The sequence below is a fragment of the Lonchura striata genome, chromosome 3 (genome assembly GCF_050655825.1).
Source record: "Lonchura striata isolate lonStrDom1 chromosome 3, ASM5065582v1, whole genome shotgun sequence".
NCBI classification, from domain to species: domain Eukaryota; kingdom Metazoa; phylum Chordata; class Aves; order Passeriformes; family Estrildidae; genus Lonchura; species Lonchura striata.
In genome coordinates, this window is record NC_140705.1 from 91,668,345 (window position 1) to 91,683,007 (window position 14,663).

General features: G+C 39.6%; 1 protein-coding gene across 13 annotated transcripts in view; it reads left to right on the plus strand.

The window, feature by feature from the left end:
• Positions 1-13,513, plus strand: part of SLX4IP (SLX4 interacting protein) — a 69,962-nt gene extending 56,449 nt beyond the window's left edge. For all 13 annotated transcript variants that reach the window (XM_085577034.1, XM_085577035.1, XM_085577029.1 and 10 more), the window contains 2 exons: positions 10,127-10,236; positions 11,713-13,513. In XM_085577034.1, the coding sequence (XP_085433160.1) occupies positions 10,127-10,236; positions 11,713-12,544 (942 nt within the window). In that variant the 3' untranslated portion in view covers positions 12,545-13,513. The remainder of the gene's footprint in view (positions 1-10,126; positions 10,237-11,712) is intronic.
• The last annotated feature ends 1,150 nt before the right edge of the window (positions 13,514-14,663 follow it).

Sequence of the window (14,663 nt, forward strand, 5' to 3'; positions counted from 1 at the left end):
GTGATGCCTCATGTAAGACTAAGGTTAGGGTGAATTAGACACTCTCTGTCAAATTAGCTTTAAGCATAAACTAATAAAATATTTGAGAGCACCTCTAAGGAGCAGCAAACAATAACAAGAAAATAAAACAAGAAAATCTATCGATATGTAATTTTCTAGGACGTATTTATAAATGGGTGTGTCTGTGGTTATGTTTAAAATTCAGGCTGCAGGCAATAACAAGCATTTTGGAAGAAGGGAAATCTCTAGTAAAGAAACAATATAGCAAGTTATTGAAATTACATAAGCCAATTGGAAGTCTTAAGGAAAAGATGCAAGAATAGGCTGAGTGATTAATACTAAGTTTAAACATAAAACCATTGTTTCGTGTTTTACCAAACTATGTTTGTAATCTTGAATAGTTTTATCTTGAAAAAGAAGACAGTTTTGGGAACGTGGCAAGAGAGGAAACCCAAGGAAATATATAAGAGCTCTGGAGAGATTAGTCATCTTTGTCAGTGACGACATTTTCTCGATAATTATTATGTAGGGAGCTAAAATGGAAAATTGGAATGGGTTATCTGGGGAAGCAGTGGAAATGGAAATGGGTGGAAGGCTTATGAGCATTTGAAAATGTGCAAACAATGGAGTATTCATTGATAACCGCATTGGCTTTATACCAGAATCTATGAGAGGAAGCACTTCTAGGGAAAGCATAAAGGAGGTTAAGCTAAAGATCATATTAAAGTAGAAATTTGAAATTGATGTTTGAGTAAAATCAGAAAAGCAAGTGAGGAGTAGGAGATCCTATCTTGATTAAAAAGGTCTCAGATTTTCCATTGAGCCTTGTTAAGTTACAGAGAACATTAGACAAAAGTAATATTCTATTCCAGGAGAATATTGCTCTTTAAAAACCAAACCAACCAAAAAATCCCTTCACAGGTACACATGGAGGAAAAAAGTGCTAAAGATGTTGCCTAGTGCTTTTTTAAATCCCCAGCAGGGAAATAAACTATTTCATCTTCTTCATACATGTCTGATTTATAAATTTTGTCATTGTAATGCTTTTCAGGAGCATTAGAGAATTCTCATTCTTAAAACTCTTAAGAGCCTTAGTGACAGGGTTTGCTTGGGTTTTGATTATGCTGGGAAGAGACTTCTGGTTCTTTCATACAAACATGAAACTTAGCTGTAATTAACAGATCTGTTCCCACTGGAGGGTATGCTAATGGAATAGTGTGTCTATTGGAATGTAGAGTGAAAACTTCAGATAGCAGCAATTTGTAAAGATTAGTACAGGACTTTATATGGAATCTATTATCTTAAATGCTTTAAAGACTTATTGTTAAGTGATATCAGATTGGGTAGAGGAAGAAGGAAATACTGTGAAATAGAATTGCACAATTCACACTGTAAGTACAAATCTTGGTGTGTGTGTGTATGTATCTATATATGTGTATAAAATATTACAGTGAAGCTGCTGTGCTGGTGGGGTACTACTGAAAAGGTCACTCCACATCCCCTCTACATCCAGCTACATATTCCTTTCCTTTCTGGGTACAATGGACCAAGTGATTCTCCAGTTGAGAATGAATTAGTTCATTGACTTGATCTAGGAGAAAATTATTTATTTGCGAAGTTTCTCTGATTTTCATTGGAGGATTAGTTTTCCATCATGTCAGTTCACTGAACCAACTCATCCTGTACTCACACATTTGCCAAGTGTGATGCAGAAAAAACTTTGCAGGAGCACACAGCCAGGATTTGGATGAATGAAGTAGAAGCAACCTTTAGGTAGCAGCTGAGAGTTACCCAGGCTTGAAAGTAACATCCACTACACTTTAATGTTACCTTTCTTGTAATATTTGTCTTGTTGCTGGCTTTTTTATGTCACTGTCCTTTTTGAATTTTATAAAATCTAGTTTCTGGGATTTTAGATAATGTGCTGAATTCTTTTCAGTCATTATAAGAAACGGGAGAAAACCATTAAGATGTAGTTGGTAAATATGAACAGGGTTCACTACCTCTTTGAAAAAAGTAAAGAGGGGAAACTGCAAACTAATGACCTTTAGCCAAATACCATATTAGTAGAACAGGCAAAGAATTGCTTGGGTGAGTTTTCACTTTTGACACTTTAAGCTTCTGTCACTTTTTTATATTTATCCTTCATGTTTTGTGTTCCTCCTGCCTTCTCTCCCTGGGCATTCCTATCTTCAGTATTTGTCAGTGCTGGGGTCATTCAGTGATCCCTCTGAAAACAAGGGGTGTTTTTGGTTTCGATTTTTGTTGTTTGCATGGTTCACTTTCAGCCAGATCCCTTCGGTGTTGATCCTTTGCAGGACCACGTGCTGGGTAAGGGTGAGACTTCCCTTTCATCGCTGGTGAAGCTTTCAATTAGCTTCAGTCATTAGGCTGCTGTCTCTGAGAAGCTGCATCTCAGAGGAATGATCCTGAAGTCTTTGACTCAGTCATAAAAAGAAAACTACAGCAGCTTTACAATATTCCCTTTTATCCTGTCTGCCACTTCTCCTTGGAGATCTGTACTCCTGCAGCAGTGTTTGCCAGAAGGGCTGCATGCCTGCATCTCATCTTTCTTGCTATCACAGTCTTGCGGATTTGTGCACAGCGAGCTTCCCTCGGTGGGAGCAGCTGGGGCATGTGTATGTGCTCCCTTCTGCCAGCTCTGAGTGGGGCAGGAACCTCCTGCAGAAGGGGAGGGAGGAGACTTGAGAACAGTGATGCTGGGAATTGTCTCAGTGAGATTTGTCTGAACTTGTCGCAGTTTCTTCTCTTAGCTTACAAACGGATTTATTTTCTGCATGGCAAATGTCTCACCGCTGTCTGCTGCATTAACTATCCAGAGAAGTGGGCAAATGATGAAATGAAAACTGACACAATTACTTCAATTAGTCAAGACCAGAGAAACTTTGGAGAATTTCAGAGAAATCTCCCAGAGCTGGGTAGAGAGGCACTAGGGCTGTAAATGAAAATCATCTGTTGATAAATGCACAGAATTTTTACTGAAAAGAGCAATTGCTGTGCTCATGCAAACTGCTGAGTGAATTAACTGTGTGATGGCTGGAAAAAGGCCAAGATATTGCTGCAAGGAATTGGTTGGAAAACCTTCGTTCTGTAGCATTATTTATCTGAAAAGTGGACAGAAATTAGAGTATGTATGGAATGAAATAAAAAGTAATATTTATTGCCTTAAAGCCAACAAGTAAGTGGAATACACCCTCAATAAAAGTGTACCTCATTATACAAAATCAGGTGAAACAGAACAGAAATATAGATGGTTCTGTCACTGCAGTATAAATGATTAAGGTTGTAAAATGATTTCCATATGAAGCAGTCCTCAAAAAGTAGGGACAAATTGAGTAATCTTTTAGTCATTTTGGTAGCTGCTTTTTAGATGAGTGCTCCAGTTGATTTAAATCTAACTACTTAGCAGCGTTCACGAGATCCCATTTGTCAAAGCCTTGTGGTTATTTAAGATATTATCATCTGTCATCATCCTTTCACCTCCTTCATTTTCCTCTCTGCTCTCACTGCTGCTGTCACAGCTTATGCTGGTGGTTCATGTGGATTTGACCTGATTCTCTACTCTTTCCTCTCTGTAGGCTTGGAGAGGACGGGCACCTCTGGCAGAGGGGTGGGGGGAAGGCTGGCAGGAATCACGTTAAAGCTGCAGGGAGCTAAAGATGTTATTTAGCTGTGGTGCATCTGTGAGATTTTGGTGGCTCTAGGATTTGAAAAGGTTTAACTTACTTAAGGTTTTGATAATAATTCTTGATATTCCTGTTGGGCAAAGAATATTTGACAGGATTTTAAAAATTATTTTAGGAGTGATCTGTTCCTCAGTCTACAGCAGAAATCTTTTAGGACTAATAGAAAGTTCATAACTTGACAGAACAGGAAACTGAAATATATAATGGTAAAGTTCATGGCAGGATTTTTGAATAATTTTTAAATATTTAAAATTATTTGGAGGGACAGATCCCCAGTGTGGGTTCAGAAGTCTTGGGGGTTTTCAGAGCACTGTTACTGGTGTTGGTTTTGGAAACCAAACTAAAAAATTAAATCATTGAACAGTAATTATTTCCTGAGCTGTGCAGTTCTTGTTTTACATATTTTGATTCTGTATTACTGGTGAGGTCAAGAGTATTAGTTATTCTTTACAACATCTCTTCCAGGTGTTACTGCATATTGTGATTTCATAAAAGAACAAAAGAGCATAAAGTTGGTGTGTTTTTTCCCAGATTTTTTTTTCCTGTAAGTATCAAAATGTTGGGCATCTGAATCACACTGTATACATCATGTGCTCCAAGGAGTATTCTCTTATGTCATATAACCTTTGCTGTGTCCGAAAAAGCAAGTGGAAAGTTTGCTTCAGTGTTGCTGGTGGGTGATGCTGAGGGACATCTGCACTGGCTGACCCCCATACCCAATGAGGTTTGGTGGGCACATAGAGGATCCTCCTGCCAGGCTGTGAAAAGCTATAGTACAGGATTACAGGACGGCCTGTCTCAGATATTCTCTCTTGATTTGTAAGCTGGAGAAAGATGTTGAGCACCACATAAAATTGCTATTCCCTTATTTATAAAAATCTTGTTCAAGTATGAAATGTGTATCTTGCATGCATGTCCTCTTTCATAATTACTGGAGTCAGGAACCTAAAAATTGATGAAAATGGCTGGCTGAAGATGCATGCTTATAAGACATTGGTTTTCTTTAAAAAGGTAAAAATTTACTGTTAATATGCTTTAGATTTTTCTTTAGTGTCATTGAGAGATGTTATTTTGGTTGAAAAGCTGTTGTCTATTCCTCCATTTCTTATCAGTGGATACCTTCTCTAAAGATAGAATCTGAGTCTTGTAGCATCAGTATATAAAATCAGAATGATTAATAGCTCAATTACTTAACATTAATTTTAGCAGTTCTTGCCTTCAAGCAAATGCACACAGTCTGTGTCACATGCTGCTCAGTATGTAAATAAATTGGTTGTTTCGGTACACTTCTGTGCCTTTAGAAAGTGTGATGGGGTATTTTCTCTCCGTGTTACACATAGGTCTGATTCATAAAAAGGCTCCCCTGCAGTTCTGAGTTTTAGGAAAACACATTTCATTTGTTCTCTTCCATTTATAGCAGGATTCTTCTATTTTCTCTTCTTTAGTGGGTGTTCAAATGCAAATCAAGAGAGTTCTGAATTTCTGACACTCAGAAAGGTCTAGGATTCCTCCTATATGCGAAATACAGTTAAAATCTGAAACAAATACTTCAAAAGGAAGAAGGCATTTTCCTCATAGAAGTCATATGCTTTAAGCTAATCTGGTGATGCCTGGGGGACCTTTGGAATGTTTGTAATTGTCAGGACTTATGTATTGAGTGAGAAACTTCGGTTCCCACCTTGTGTTTTGAGATAGTGGAATGTGTATCACGGGGGTTTGTAACAGATTGGGCCAATACTTGGACTGACTAGTAAAGACCATAGGGTCTTCTGATGAGCAGAACTGAAAATCCATGGTGTCACATGCAAAGGAATTTTGGTGGTAGATAATGAAGACTGTACTGATCCAGGAGTTTGATTTTGCCTTCTGTACCAAGTCATGGGAAGGTTGAACAGTTCTGATTCTCCTGGACAGCTGCAGCTTGCTCTGACTGGTACATTCTTTTCAAGATTGAAATTGGAGTATTTTTGAAAACCACCAGCATTCCTTAAAAATACTTATTTCAAAGGCAACACCAGTATGCTAGTGTAATGTGGAATGATCCTGAATGGTTTTCACTGGAATTTACTGACTTTTAGAGAAGGACAGTCAACTTTAAAGTGTAGAGCAATATTCCACAAATCTGATCAAAGAACTCTATTTCAGGTTGAGAATAATATCAATTTCTATACTTGGAAAACTTCTACAAGTGTTTTATGATGTAGTTGGAGTTCATAAGTAGAACTGCCAGGACTGATGCATCACTACATTGGAAATGCAAAAAAGTTTGCATCTTGAAACTGTGGGAAGCTTTTCCTTCATGTGGGTTGGTAGAGGGCCGGAGGTGAGACCCAAAGTCCTGTCTCTGTCACTTTTTTATCAGTTAGATTGTAATGTCTGATTTATTCTTTCCTCAGAAGCCTCATCACTTGCTGTAAGGAGCCCTTTTTTTTTTATCAGATTGGAAGGAGTCCTGTCTGACCTCTCTGATCTGCCTGTCATCTGTCAGGACACCTCTGAAACCTAAAGGTTATCTTTGTTGGTTGAGCTCATGATGCAGCTTAGAATGGCACTAAGAGAAATCATCCAATTGCAAGCTTACATAAAGCTCCCCTAAATAAGTGTTTCTGTTTTATTCATTTCACTAATTTTATTGTGTGTGCCTGGGATAATACTTCAGTTCATAGCTTTGCCTATGTTATTATCTTTATAGTCTGCTGCTATTTGCCACCATGATATAAAAATTGACTTCTTGAACCCGCTGATGTATTCTATTAAGTATTTTTGATGAGCCACATTGATAAATGCATTTTAAAAACTGTGGTTTTTATTATGGGGTTGGGAACCAGACATGAAATTTAATTATCTCTTAGTCTTACTTTATTGGTACATAAGCTTGTGGCACTGAGAAGAGTGAGAGACAACTAACAAGCATGACACCAGAGAGGCAGGAAAGGGGGGCAACAGTGTTCACTTTGAAAATTTTCTTTCAATCCAGTATTAGACTGGAAGAAAAGAAAGAAGAGAGTATTTGTATGAGTATATTGTCATGCTGGAATGGCCAAAGCTTTCACTCTTCTTCAGGGTAATGAGTTCTCCTTCAGGGTAAGGGTTCTTGAGTAGTTCTTTAATAGATACTTTATGCTGTGCTGAGGAGTTCAGCTGTCCTTGAGAGAGCTGGAGACAGCAGTGAATACCACTTTTACAGTTCTGAGGGTTTTCTTTTCAGCTTGAGTGTGTTGTAAGTGGAGTAAGATAGCAAAAAAAAAAAAAAAAAAAAAAAAAAAAACCAACCAAAAAAAACCAACGAGTCTTCAATTTGATAAACCTTACAGGAAGTACATTCTGTGCCTACCAGTGTGCCTAATGTTTCTCTGTCGGTTTTGATAGAGAATTTTCTTCCCCCAGACATCTCTTTGGAGAAGTATTAAGGACTTGAAATCAGGTTTGGGGAGGACAGTGTCATGAGCAGGTAGGCTGATAAAACTTTGTAAGCTCCACTTCTATGGGCCCTTCTCTGCAGTTTGAGTGACAAAGAGGACTGAGCTTACCCTGGGATTTTAAGAGCACATATTTCTAATGGAACTTGGCAGTTCAAGGGCTAGAGAAGCATTTTAATTTTTTGTGCCCACCCAGTCTCTATACAAATGTAAATATGTCTGTCTTTAACAATTTGCCAAGAAATGTGGTTTTAATTTGGTAGCAGCAATCCCACTCCCTGCAGCTCTTTCAGAGTCGAGTCGCAAGTCTGGCGGTGCTTTGACATTTTTCTCTGTCATGGTGTCATTGTTTATATGATGTCTGCTTCTGCTGTCCTCCCTTTTATGCCTGGAATATTTTTCTTTAATTATTTCACTGCCTAAAAGGAATCTGGGATTACTAGACAGGATGAGAGCAGATTAGCTTTTTTTCTTTCTTTAGCAAGTCCTGAAGTTCCCATAGGAAATAAATAGTGTTCCCAAAACAGTCAGTGTGTTTTATTTTTTTTCTTAATTAACTAAAATTATTAAGTCTAATAAAGAAAATAAAGGAAGTATCACCAATAATAGCTGTGTGTCTTAGTAGTATATGTAGTGCCCACTGTTGTTATTTATGACTCCCTCTGCCTTCTATTGTGGACTTATTCCAGCCTTAGGGAGTTTACATCACTACTAAAAGCAAAAGGCTCTCTGGTTCCCAGAGTCTTTCAGAGCCTGACTCATATGCCTTGTGTTAATTGTTCAGCTCTCAAAATACAGCACTTACAGGGTGTGGTTCCGAGGGGAAAATCTACTGTACTTAGAGGGCATGTTCAGAAGTGTTTCACATATAAATCATTTTGATTTTTACTTTTTTTGATGCCTTAACCCTTTCTGTCACTGCTTTGTGTGATAAGTTATTTGAAAGTAAAACAGAAGGTCAATGACAGCGCAGTCAGGGAATGTGTTAGCCCTGCAACTTGGGGCCATTAGCTCCAGCCTGACTCAACTCACAAGTGCTGTGATTTTGTCATCCATGCCTCTCTGCAGGGTCTGCTCCTCACAGCCTGACAGGACCATCCCAGTCCTGCAGGGTCTGGAGTCAGATGCAGGTCAGAGCTGGGGCTTATGCTTTATCTGCAGTAGGGAGTACATGGGGACAGGAGCTATTCCCAGTCCTCCCCTGGATTTTGTACCAAGGGTTCCTTTCCATGCATTGTTTACCACAATGACAAGAGTTGCCTTAGTGGGCTGCTGATCCTGACCTGCTCTGTGCGTTGGGGGCTGAAGAAGATTTAACAGAACTAACCTAGCCTGTTTCCACCCTGCAGGAACTCAGATGGGCTCTGTCTCTCTGGCCAAATATGAGTGCTCTCCAGCTGCTTTGATGCAGGATGATTGTGCAAGACCCTTCAGCCTCCAAACTGTGTGGCTGTTACTGGAAATCAAAATAGTTTCTACAGGCTTTGCAGTCTCTGCCTTCTCTTGAAATTAGCATAATGCTCAAGTATCTTAGTAGTATTTCTGTCATTACTAGCTTACAAAGTATGAAAATATATTTAGTCAAATTAGGGGAATCTACCTCCAGCAAGAATAGAAGCAGCAATTAATCCCTCAGATTAAACTAGATAAGCTTGATTTCTGAGGCTGGGAATTGCATTGCATGTATGCTCTGTGTGTTTTCTGCCTGCTGTAAACACACTCGTTACACCACAAGTGGACAGAATTTGGTGCATGGCTCAGTGTGCACATTTGTGTAACTTGTCTCTGAAACGAAGGCTCAGAACAGCTGTAGCTTTTAAGTGCCAAAATGGCTTTACTTCTTTGCCTGACTACCTTTCTTCTGCTTGCAAGATAGGAAACTGTTTTCCCTGGCTATTTCTTCTGGAAAGAGCATGAAGGTCCCCCACGACCTATCCTCTAAAACAAATAAAAATGGGCAGGGCTTACTCTCCCCTAAATGACAGGCTCCTGAGGAGTGTTCCAGGCAGGGGTCATGTACAGGTTGTGGCCTTGTGCTTCTGCTGGCTGTCTCTGTGTCCCTCAGTTCTTCCACACCACCTGGTTCCAGTGTCTCACCAAGGAATGGGCTAGAGCAGCACCCCCTACATTTGGGGAGCCTTGTCAGAGGCTGCATCATGGAGGCTGAGGGAGAAAAGTGCTCTCAAAAACAAGGAGATGCACAAAGCTTCTTCTCTTGACTTCACCACTTCTTTTTCCTCTCCTCCATAGCCTCATACTTTTTTGGAGTGCGCAGTAGCTAATGGTGAAATCAGCAAACAGCCCTTCTCTGATTGAGATTGTTTCATTGTGAAAGGAAGTGCTCACAGTTTGAAGAAAAAGAGCATTTTCCTTCCCTCCCGCTTGGCCCAACCTCGTATTATATAAAAGGATGGTGCTGCTGTTAGCTGAGACCAGAAAGAATTCCCCTGTTGTCCTTTAGTAGCCAACCACTACAAGCTGCAAGCGTTTAAATGTTAGAATTAAAAGTTTTAACCCTTGCCTTGTTCAATGAGCAGATAACACTGTGTATGTTTTTTTGTAAGTATGGAAAATTATGTGAATTCCTCTGAGAATAAGTGTATAGACCACTGCGCCAGTCAGTCTCTTCAGAAAAAAAACTGACAAGCGTGCTCCTGTCTGCAAGAGAGATTCCTGGCATTTGTCACAGTTTGAGCCACAAAGATGTCAAATACTTGCCAACAGTTTCCTCAGATGGTTTGGAAAGCTACATCCTTTACATTGCAGTCTTGTTTGTTTGCGGTGTATTTTAGCATACAAAATATGTTGCTTGGGAGTCAAGGGGGGGGAACTGACTTGACTCCCAAATATTAAAAGATTAAAAATAATTGTTTCTTTTAGATTTCTCAGATCAAAATAATAAAGAACAGCTGTAAATCTTAGTATTAGAAATGGAGCTTTCTGTTGAATAATCATAGCTTGATGTGACATGCTTTAAACCTGTATTTTCTTTTGGAGCAGAAAGAAGAACTTTCCAATGGGACATCTGAATATTTTACTGAATCTGCTGAGAACAAGAAGCTTAAGATTAGTCTGAGTGAACAAATAAAGCAAGACATCCTGAGAAAAATGTATGTTGCTATTCTTTCTAAGCCTTTGAATTTATAATTGGTAAAATTTGGTTTGGTAGAATCTAGCTTATTAAATAAAATTTTAAATAATATAAAATCTAAAATAATATAAGCTACAAAAAATTGTTTTAAATTACTGAAAGACTACTGCTGTAGTGTGGCTAAGCAGTAAAATGATTATTGTTGTTTTTTACAGTATGGAGAAAGCTATTACAACCCACATAGATATCACACATAGCATTAGGCAGAGTTAAAACAGGCTGTTTTTCCATGAATGAAGCTCTGAGCCAAAATGAACATGTGATGCTTGAATCGGGTGAAAAACACTTCACGAATATTTTTTTTGTTGATCATTTTGAGATTCTGGATCAATAGTCACAAATAAAGAATATCCCTGGTGGAGTGGATGGGGAGGATGAGCTGATCAGCTGAACTTGTCACTGTTCCATGTGGTACCAGGACTGCATCCCAACTTGTGTGAGATGCCAGCAGCCCCAAATCACCTGTGAAATCAGGGATTTGCTGTGAACCCTGGCAACTTTTCTTTTTGCCACTGTTGTCTCATCTGTGTTGTCTTTAGCAATGAGATTAGGTTTGGAGGTATGCAGCTCTCCTGTTTGGATGAGCCCTCTTTGAGAGGAGTTAGATGTGCTGTCTTGGGAACTGCTCGGCAGCAGTGGGGCAGCAAAAAAAAAAAAGCCATCTCTTGTTTAGACTCAAAATGCAGCTTCAAGACTTGGGCATAAAGTTCATCTTTTGGGCTGTGTGAAATCCAGATCCTTAGGTAGTGCACTGCTGAGGAGTGTTTGTGGACTGACACTCCATCAGGTCCCTTGTGATCCCATTTTCCTGTGTAATTCCTTTCAGAATATCATCTACTTGCATTACCTAATTCCTTGCCAGATGAATGGGCTTGATACTAGATGAGTAGTGGTTAACTTTAAAGCAATGCTTTGAAATGTCCTGGGAAAAATTCCAGAGGAACATTCTAAAATAGAGATTAGAAGCTCTCACACAGAGGCACACTCACTGCCTCTCCCCGCCTGCCCCCTCTCTCCTATAGCTATGCATTATACATGTGGATATATGGGAATGGTTTGCAATCATTTAGGCACTTAGGAAATGCTATTTTATCTACCCAGTTCAGAAAGGAATTCAATATACTTCTGCTCTGTTGACCTTTAACATCTGTAATGAATCCAGTTCTGCCTCTTGGAAAAGAGTGCGAACTCACTTCTTCATGGCTTAGCCATTAATAAATAGGGTTCTCCCCTAGCACAGTGGAAAATCATATGGATAATGCTTGATACTATCCACACTAGACAAACATTGCTGCTTGTCAAGATGATATAAAGGGATGTTTTCCATGTTCAGAAAGAGGGTGGCCCAAGTGGTATTTCAGAGTTGGAAAAACAGTAAATGGAGTCAGTAAAGGTTCTTTTTTAATTTAAAAAACAAAACTCCTTTTTATTGCAGTGTGAAGAGGACAAAACCAAGAAGTAGTGCAAGCAAACCTCAAATCAGCAAAGACTCCAAGAAAGTGTATCTTGGCTGGGCAGACTCACAGACTGAGAACAGAAAGAACGACTGTGAGACTTCTCTCAGTGCTCGGTCTGCAGTGAAACGTAGGCGCCCAGGCCTGCTGAAGGACTGCACAAACACAGCTGAGAGCAGCTTGGGGCTTCCTGTGTTAGAGCAGAGAAATGATGTTAATCAGAGACAGCCAGAAGATGTTCACAGCCAGCAAAAACCTCACTCTCTGGAGTGGTCAGGGGAGAGTCTTCTAAGTGAGGGCCCTCCTTGCAGCTCTGAGTCAGCTCTACTGACTCCAAAACAAAGTGAGAGAGTAACCAAAACACAGGCTCAGCTCGAGACCTGTGGTTCAGAGGAAAAGTTGGAGCATTTCACAAAAGTGTCCTCTGAAGGGCCTCCTTTAACTTCCATCAATACAGAAATGAGTGAGTGTGATGATAATTGTTTGGGTCCATTCCTGGAGGAGAAGACACCTCTTAATTCCAGGTTGTTTTCAGTGCAAGACATGACAAAGACTGTGGTTGACCAGAAGTCATTGACTTTGAGAAAGAACCCCTCCTGGTCTCTTTTTGTGAGCAGCAGTGGAGTGCAGGAAAGCCAAAATGAGCCAAACACAGCCCCTGAAGAGCTGCCTGCAGTGCCAACATCATGTGTAGAACTGCACCCTATGTCTTCAGAGAAGCTTTCCCAAAAAAGAAAAAAAGAAGTGGAAAATGGTCTCGGGAAGTTAAAACTGCGAAGGCTTAAGAAGTCAAAATCTGAAATACTGCCTTGATAGCATGGGTGGTCAGCCAAGATTGTGCCTAAGCAAAGAGCAAGAAGCAATTAAAAATGATGGAAAACAATGAAAATACAAAATCAAAATTAGAGAACACATTAAGAAAATTTAGTTAACTAAGGATCTTAGTCATTTGGCACTGTAATAAAGGTAATCCTTTTAAGTCTTTAGGAATTAGTCATGTTTATTGCACAGGTCAGCATTGTATTTATAGAAAGAAAAACCTCATATAAGATAATATTTACTAAGCAAAATTTTAGATTTATACATATTCAGTGCTATTAAAAAGTCATATCAGCTGCTGACAGCAAAAGTTAAAACCCCTTGTGTGATCATTAGCAGCTGCAGTTATTTGGTATCTTGCTTGTTTCTGAGTATGTAGTTTATTTTAGTAAAAAATTAACCCTTTCTCTATATTAGAAAGATTGTGGTTTACTCACATGACATTTACAGCAATAAAGTAAATTAAGTCTATTTCAAATAATTCTTTAACCAGGATTAATAGCTAATGATTTGAGGCCCACTTTTTCAGAGAACTTTCAAAATAACTATCGTTTCTGCTTGTGTAGTTTTGATACGAACATTTAATTCTAGCCCATATTGTGGATACAAGTCATCATGCATTCAGTCTTATGGAAAAATGAAAGTTTATTTTATATATTTAGATTTATATATTTATACCTGGATGTGCAAACATTGTTCTTGGGTGAAGGTCATTTATAAACATGTATACACATCTTCATGGATGCATGTTTCAAAATCAGGCTTTGCTTGTGTGCAAAGGCAACACGCTGGTTTTCATGTGGAAGTAATACCAGAGTTAAATCCTATGTTAAGATAAATTTTAGTTTCACAGTTCTTGTTCATACTGCTTCTTAAATTTAAATGCTAATGAACTAAGGGAATGTACCTTTTTGATTTCATGCTTATCTTTTTTAAATGTGTAGAATAAATGTATAAGCTGTTTTCTTTCATCATTTTTAAGCTCAATGTGACCACAGCCCCTGAGCCAGCAGTGCCTTGGCAGTCAGCAGGGCCAGCCATGTCCTTGGCATGCAGCAGGCCCAGGAGGGGACTGGCCCATTCTTCTCTGGCTCAAGGGCTGGGGATGGTTGTGGGTACTAGAATGTAAAAAAAGATATAAAGGTGTTCAAGAACATCCAGAGGAGTTCATAAGGGTGGTGAAGGCCTTGAGGGGAAGCCATGTGAGGAGCAGCACTAGGTCTGTTCAGCCTGTAGAGGAGGAGACCTCTTTGCAGCTACAGCTTCCTTCTGAGGGGAACAGGAGGGGCAGGCACTGATCACTTTTGTGTGGTGACAGTGACAGGAACCGAGGGAATGGCCTCAAGTTGTGTCAGGGCAGGCTTAGGTTGGATGTCAGGAAGAGGTTTTCCACTCACAACATGGTTGGGCACTGAGTAGGCTCCCCGGAGAAGTGGTTGCTGCACCAAGCCTGGCAGAGCTCAAGAAGCATTTGAACAACGCTCCCATGCACAGGTGGGATTGTTGGGGTGTCCTGTGCAGGGCCAGGAGCTGGACTTTGGTGATCCTTGTGAATCCCTTCCAACTTAGCATATTCTGTGCTCTATGATTTTGTATGAAGTAATTTAGAAAAACCTCAGTGACATTTACTTACGACTGTGGATCTCCTCATTGATGTTAAGGAGATGATTCACATCCAGGAGCATTAGAGTTGTGGTATAACCCAGGTCCTGATGAGAATTAGCAGTTCTGCAGCTGACAGCAAGACACTGCTGATTGTACAGCTTCCTCCTGCTGGAGATGATTTCTGCTCTTGCTGCAAATGAAGAAGGTTCTGCATGTGTCTGGAGGACATGTTCTCTTTTTTTCTTTTAGCTCTTTGGGTGCTGTTTCTCAGTGCTTTGCAGTCAGGTTACAAATTCTTACCCAGCTCCAAGCTCTGCTAAAAGGTCTTTCCCAGTACCAGCAAAACCAAGGCTGCAAAGAACCTGGTTTGGAGGAAGAAGAGTCTGAGGTATGTTCCCTGTTGTCTTTTTTATGCACTGGAGATACTGGGCCAGGAAGGGAGTAAAAAGCACCTTTTCTGATGGACTTGAAAGAGGTATAGGGATATTTAATTAAGTATTTATCAGAA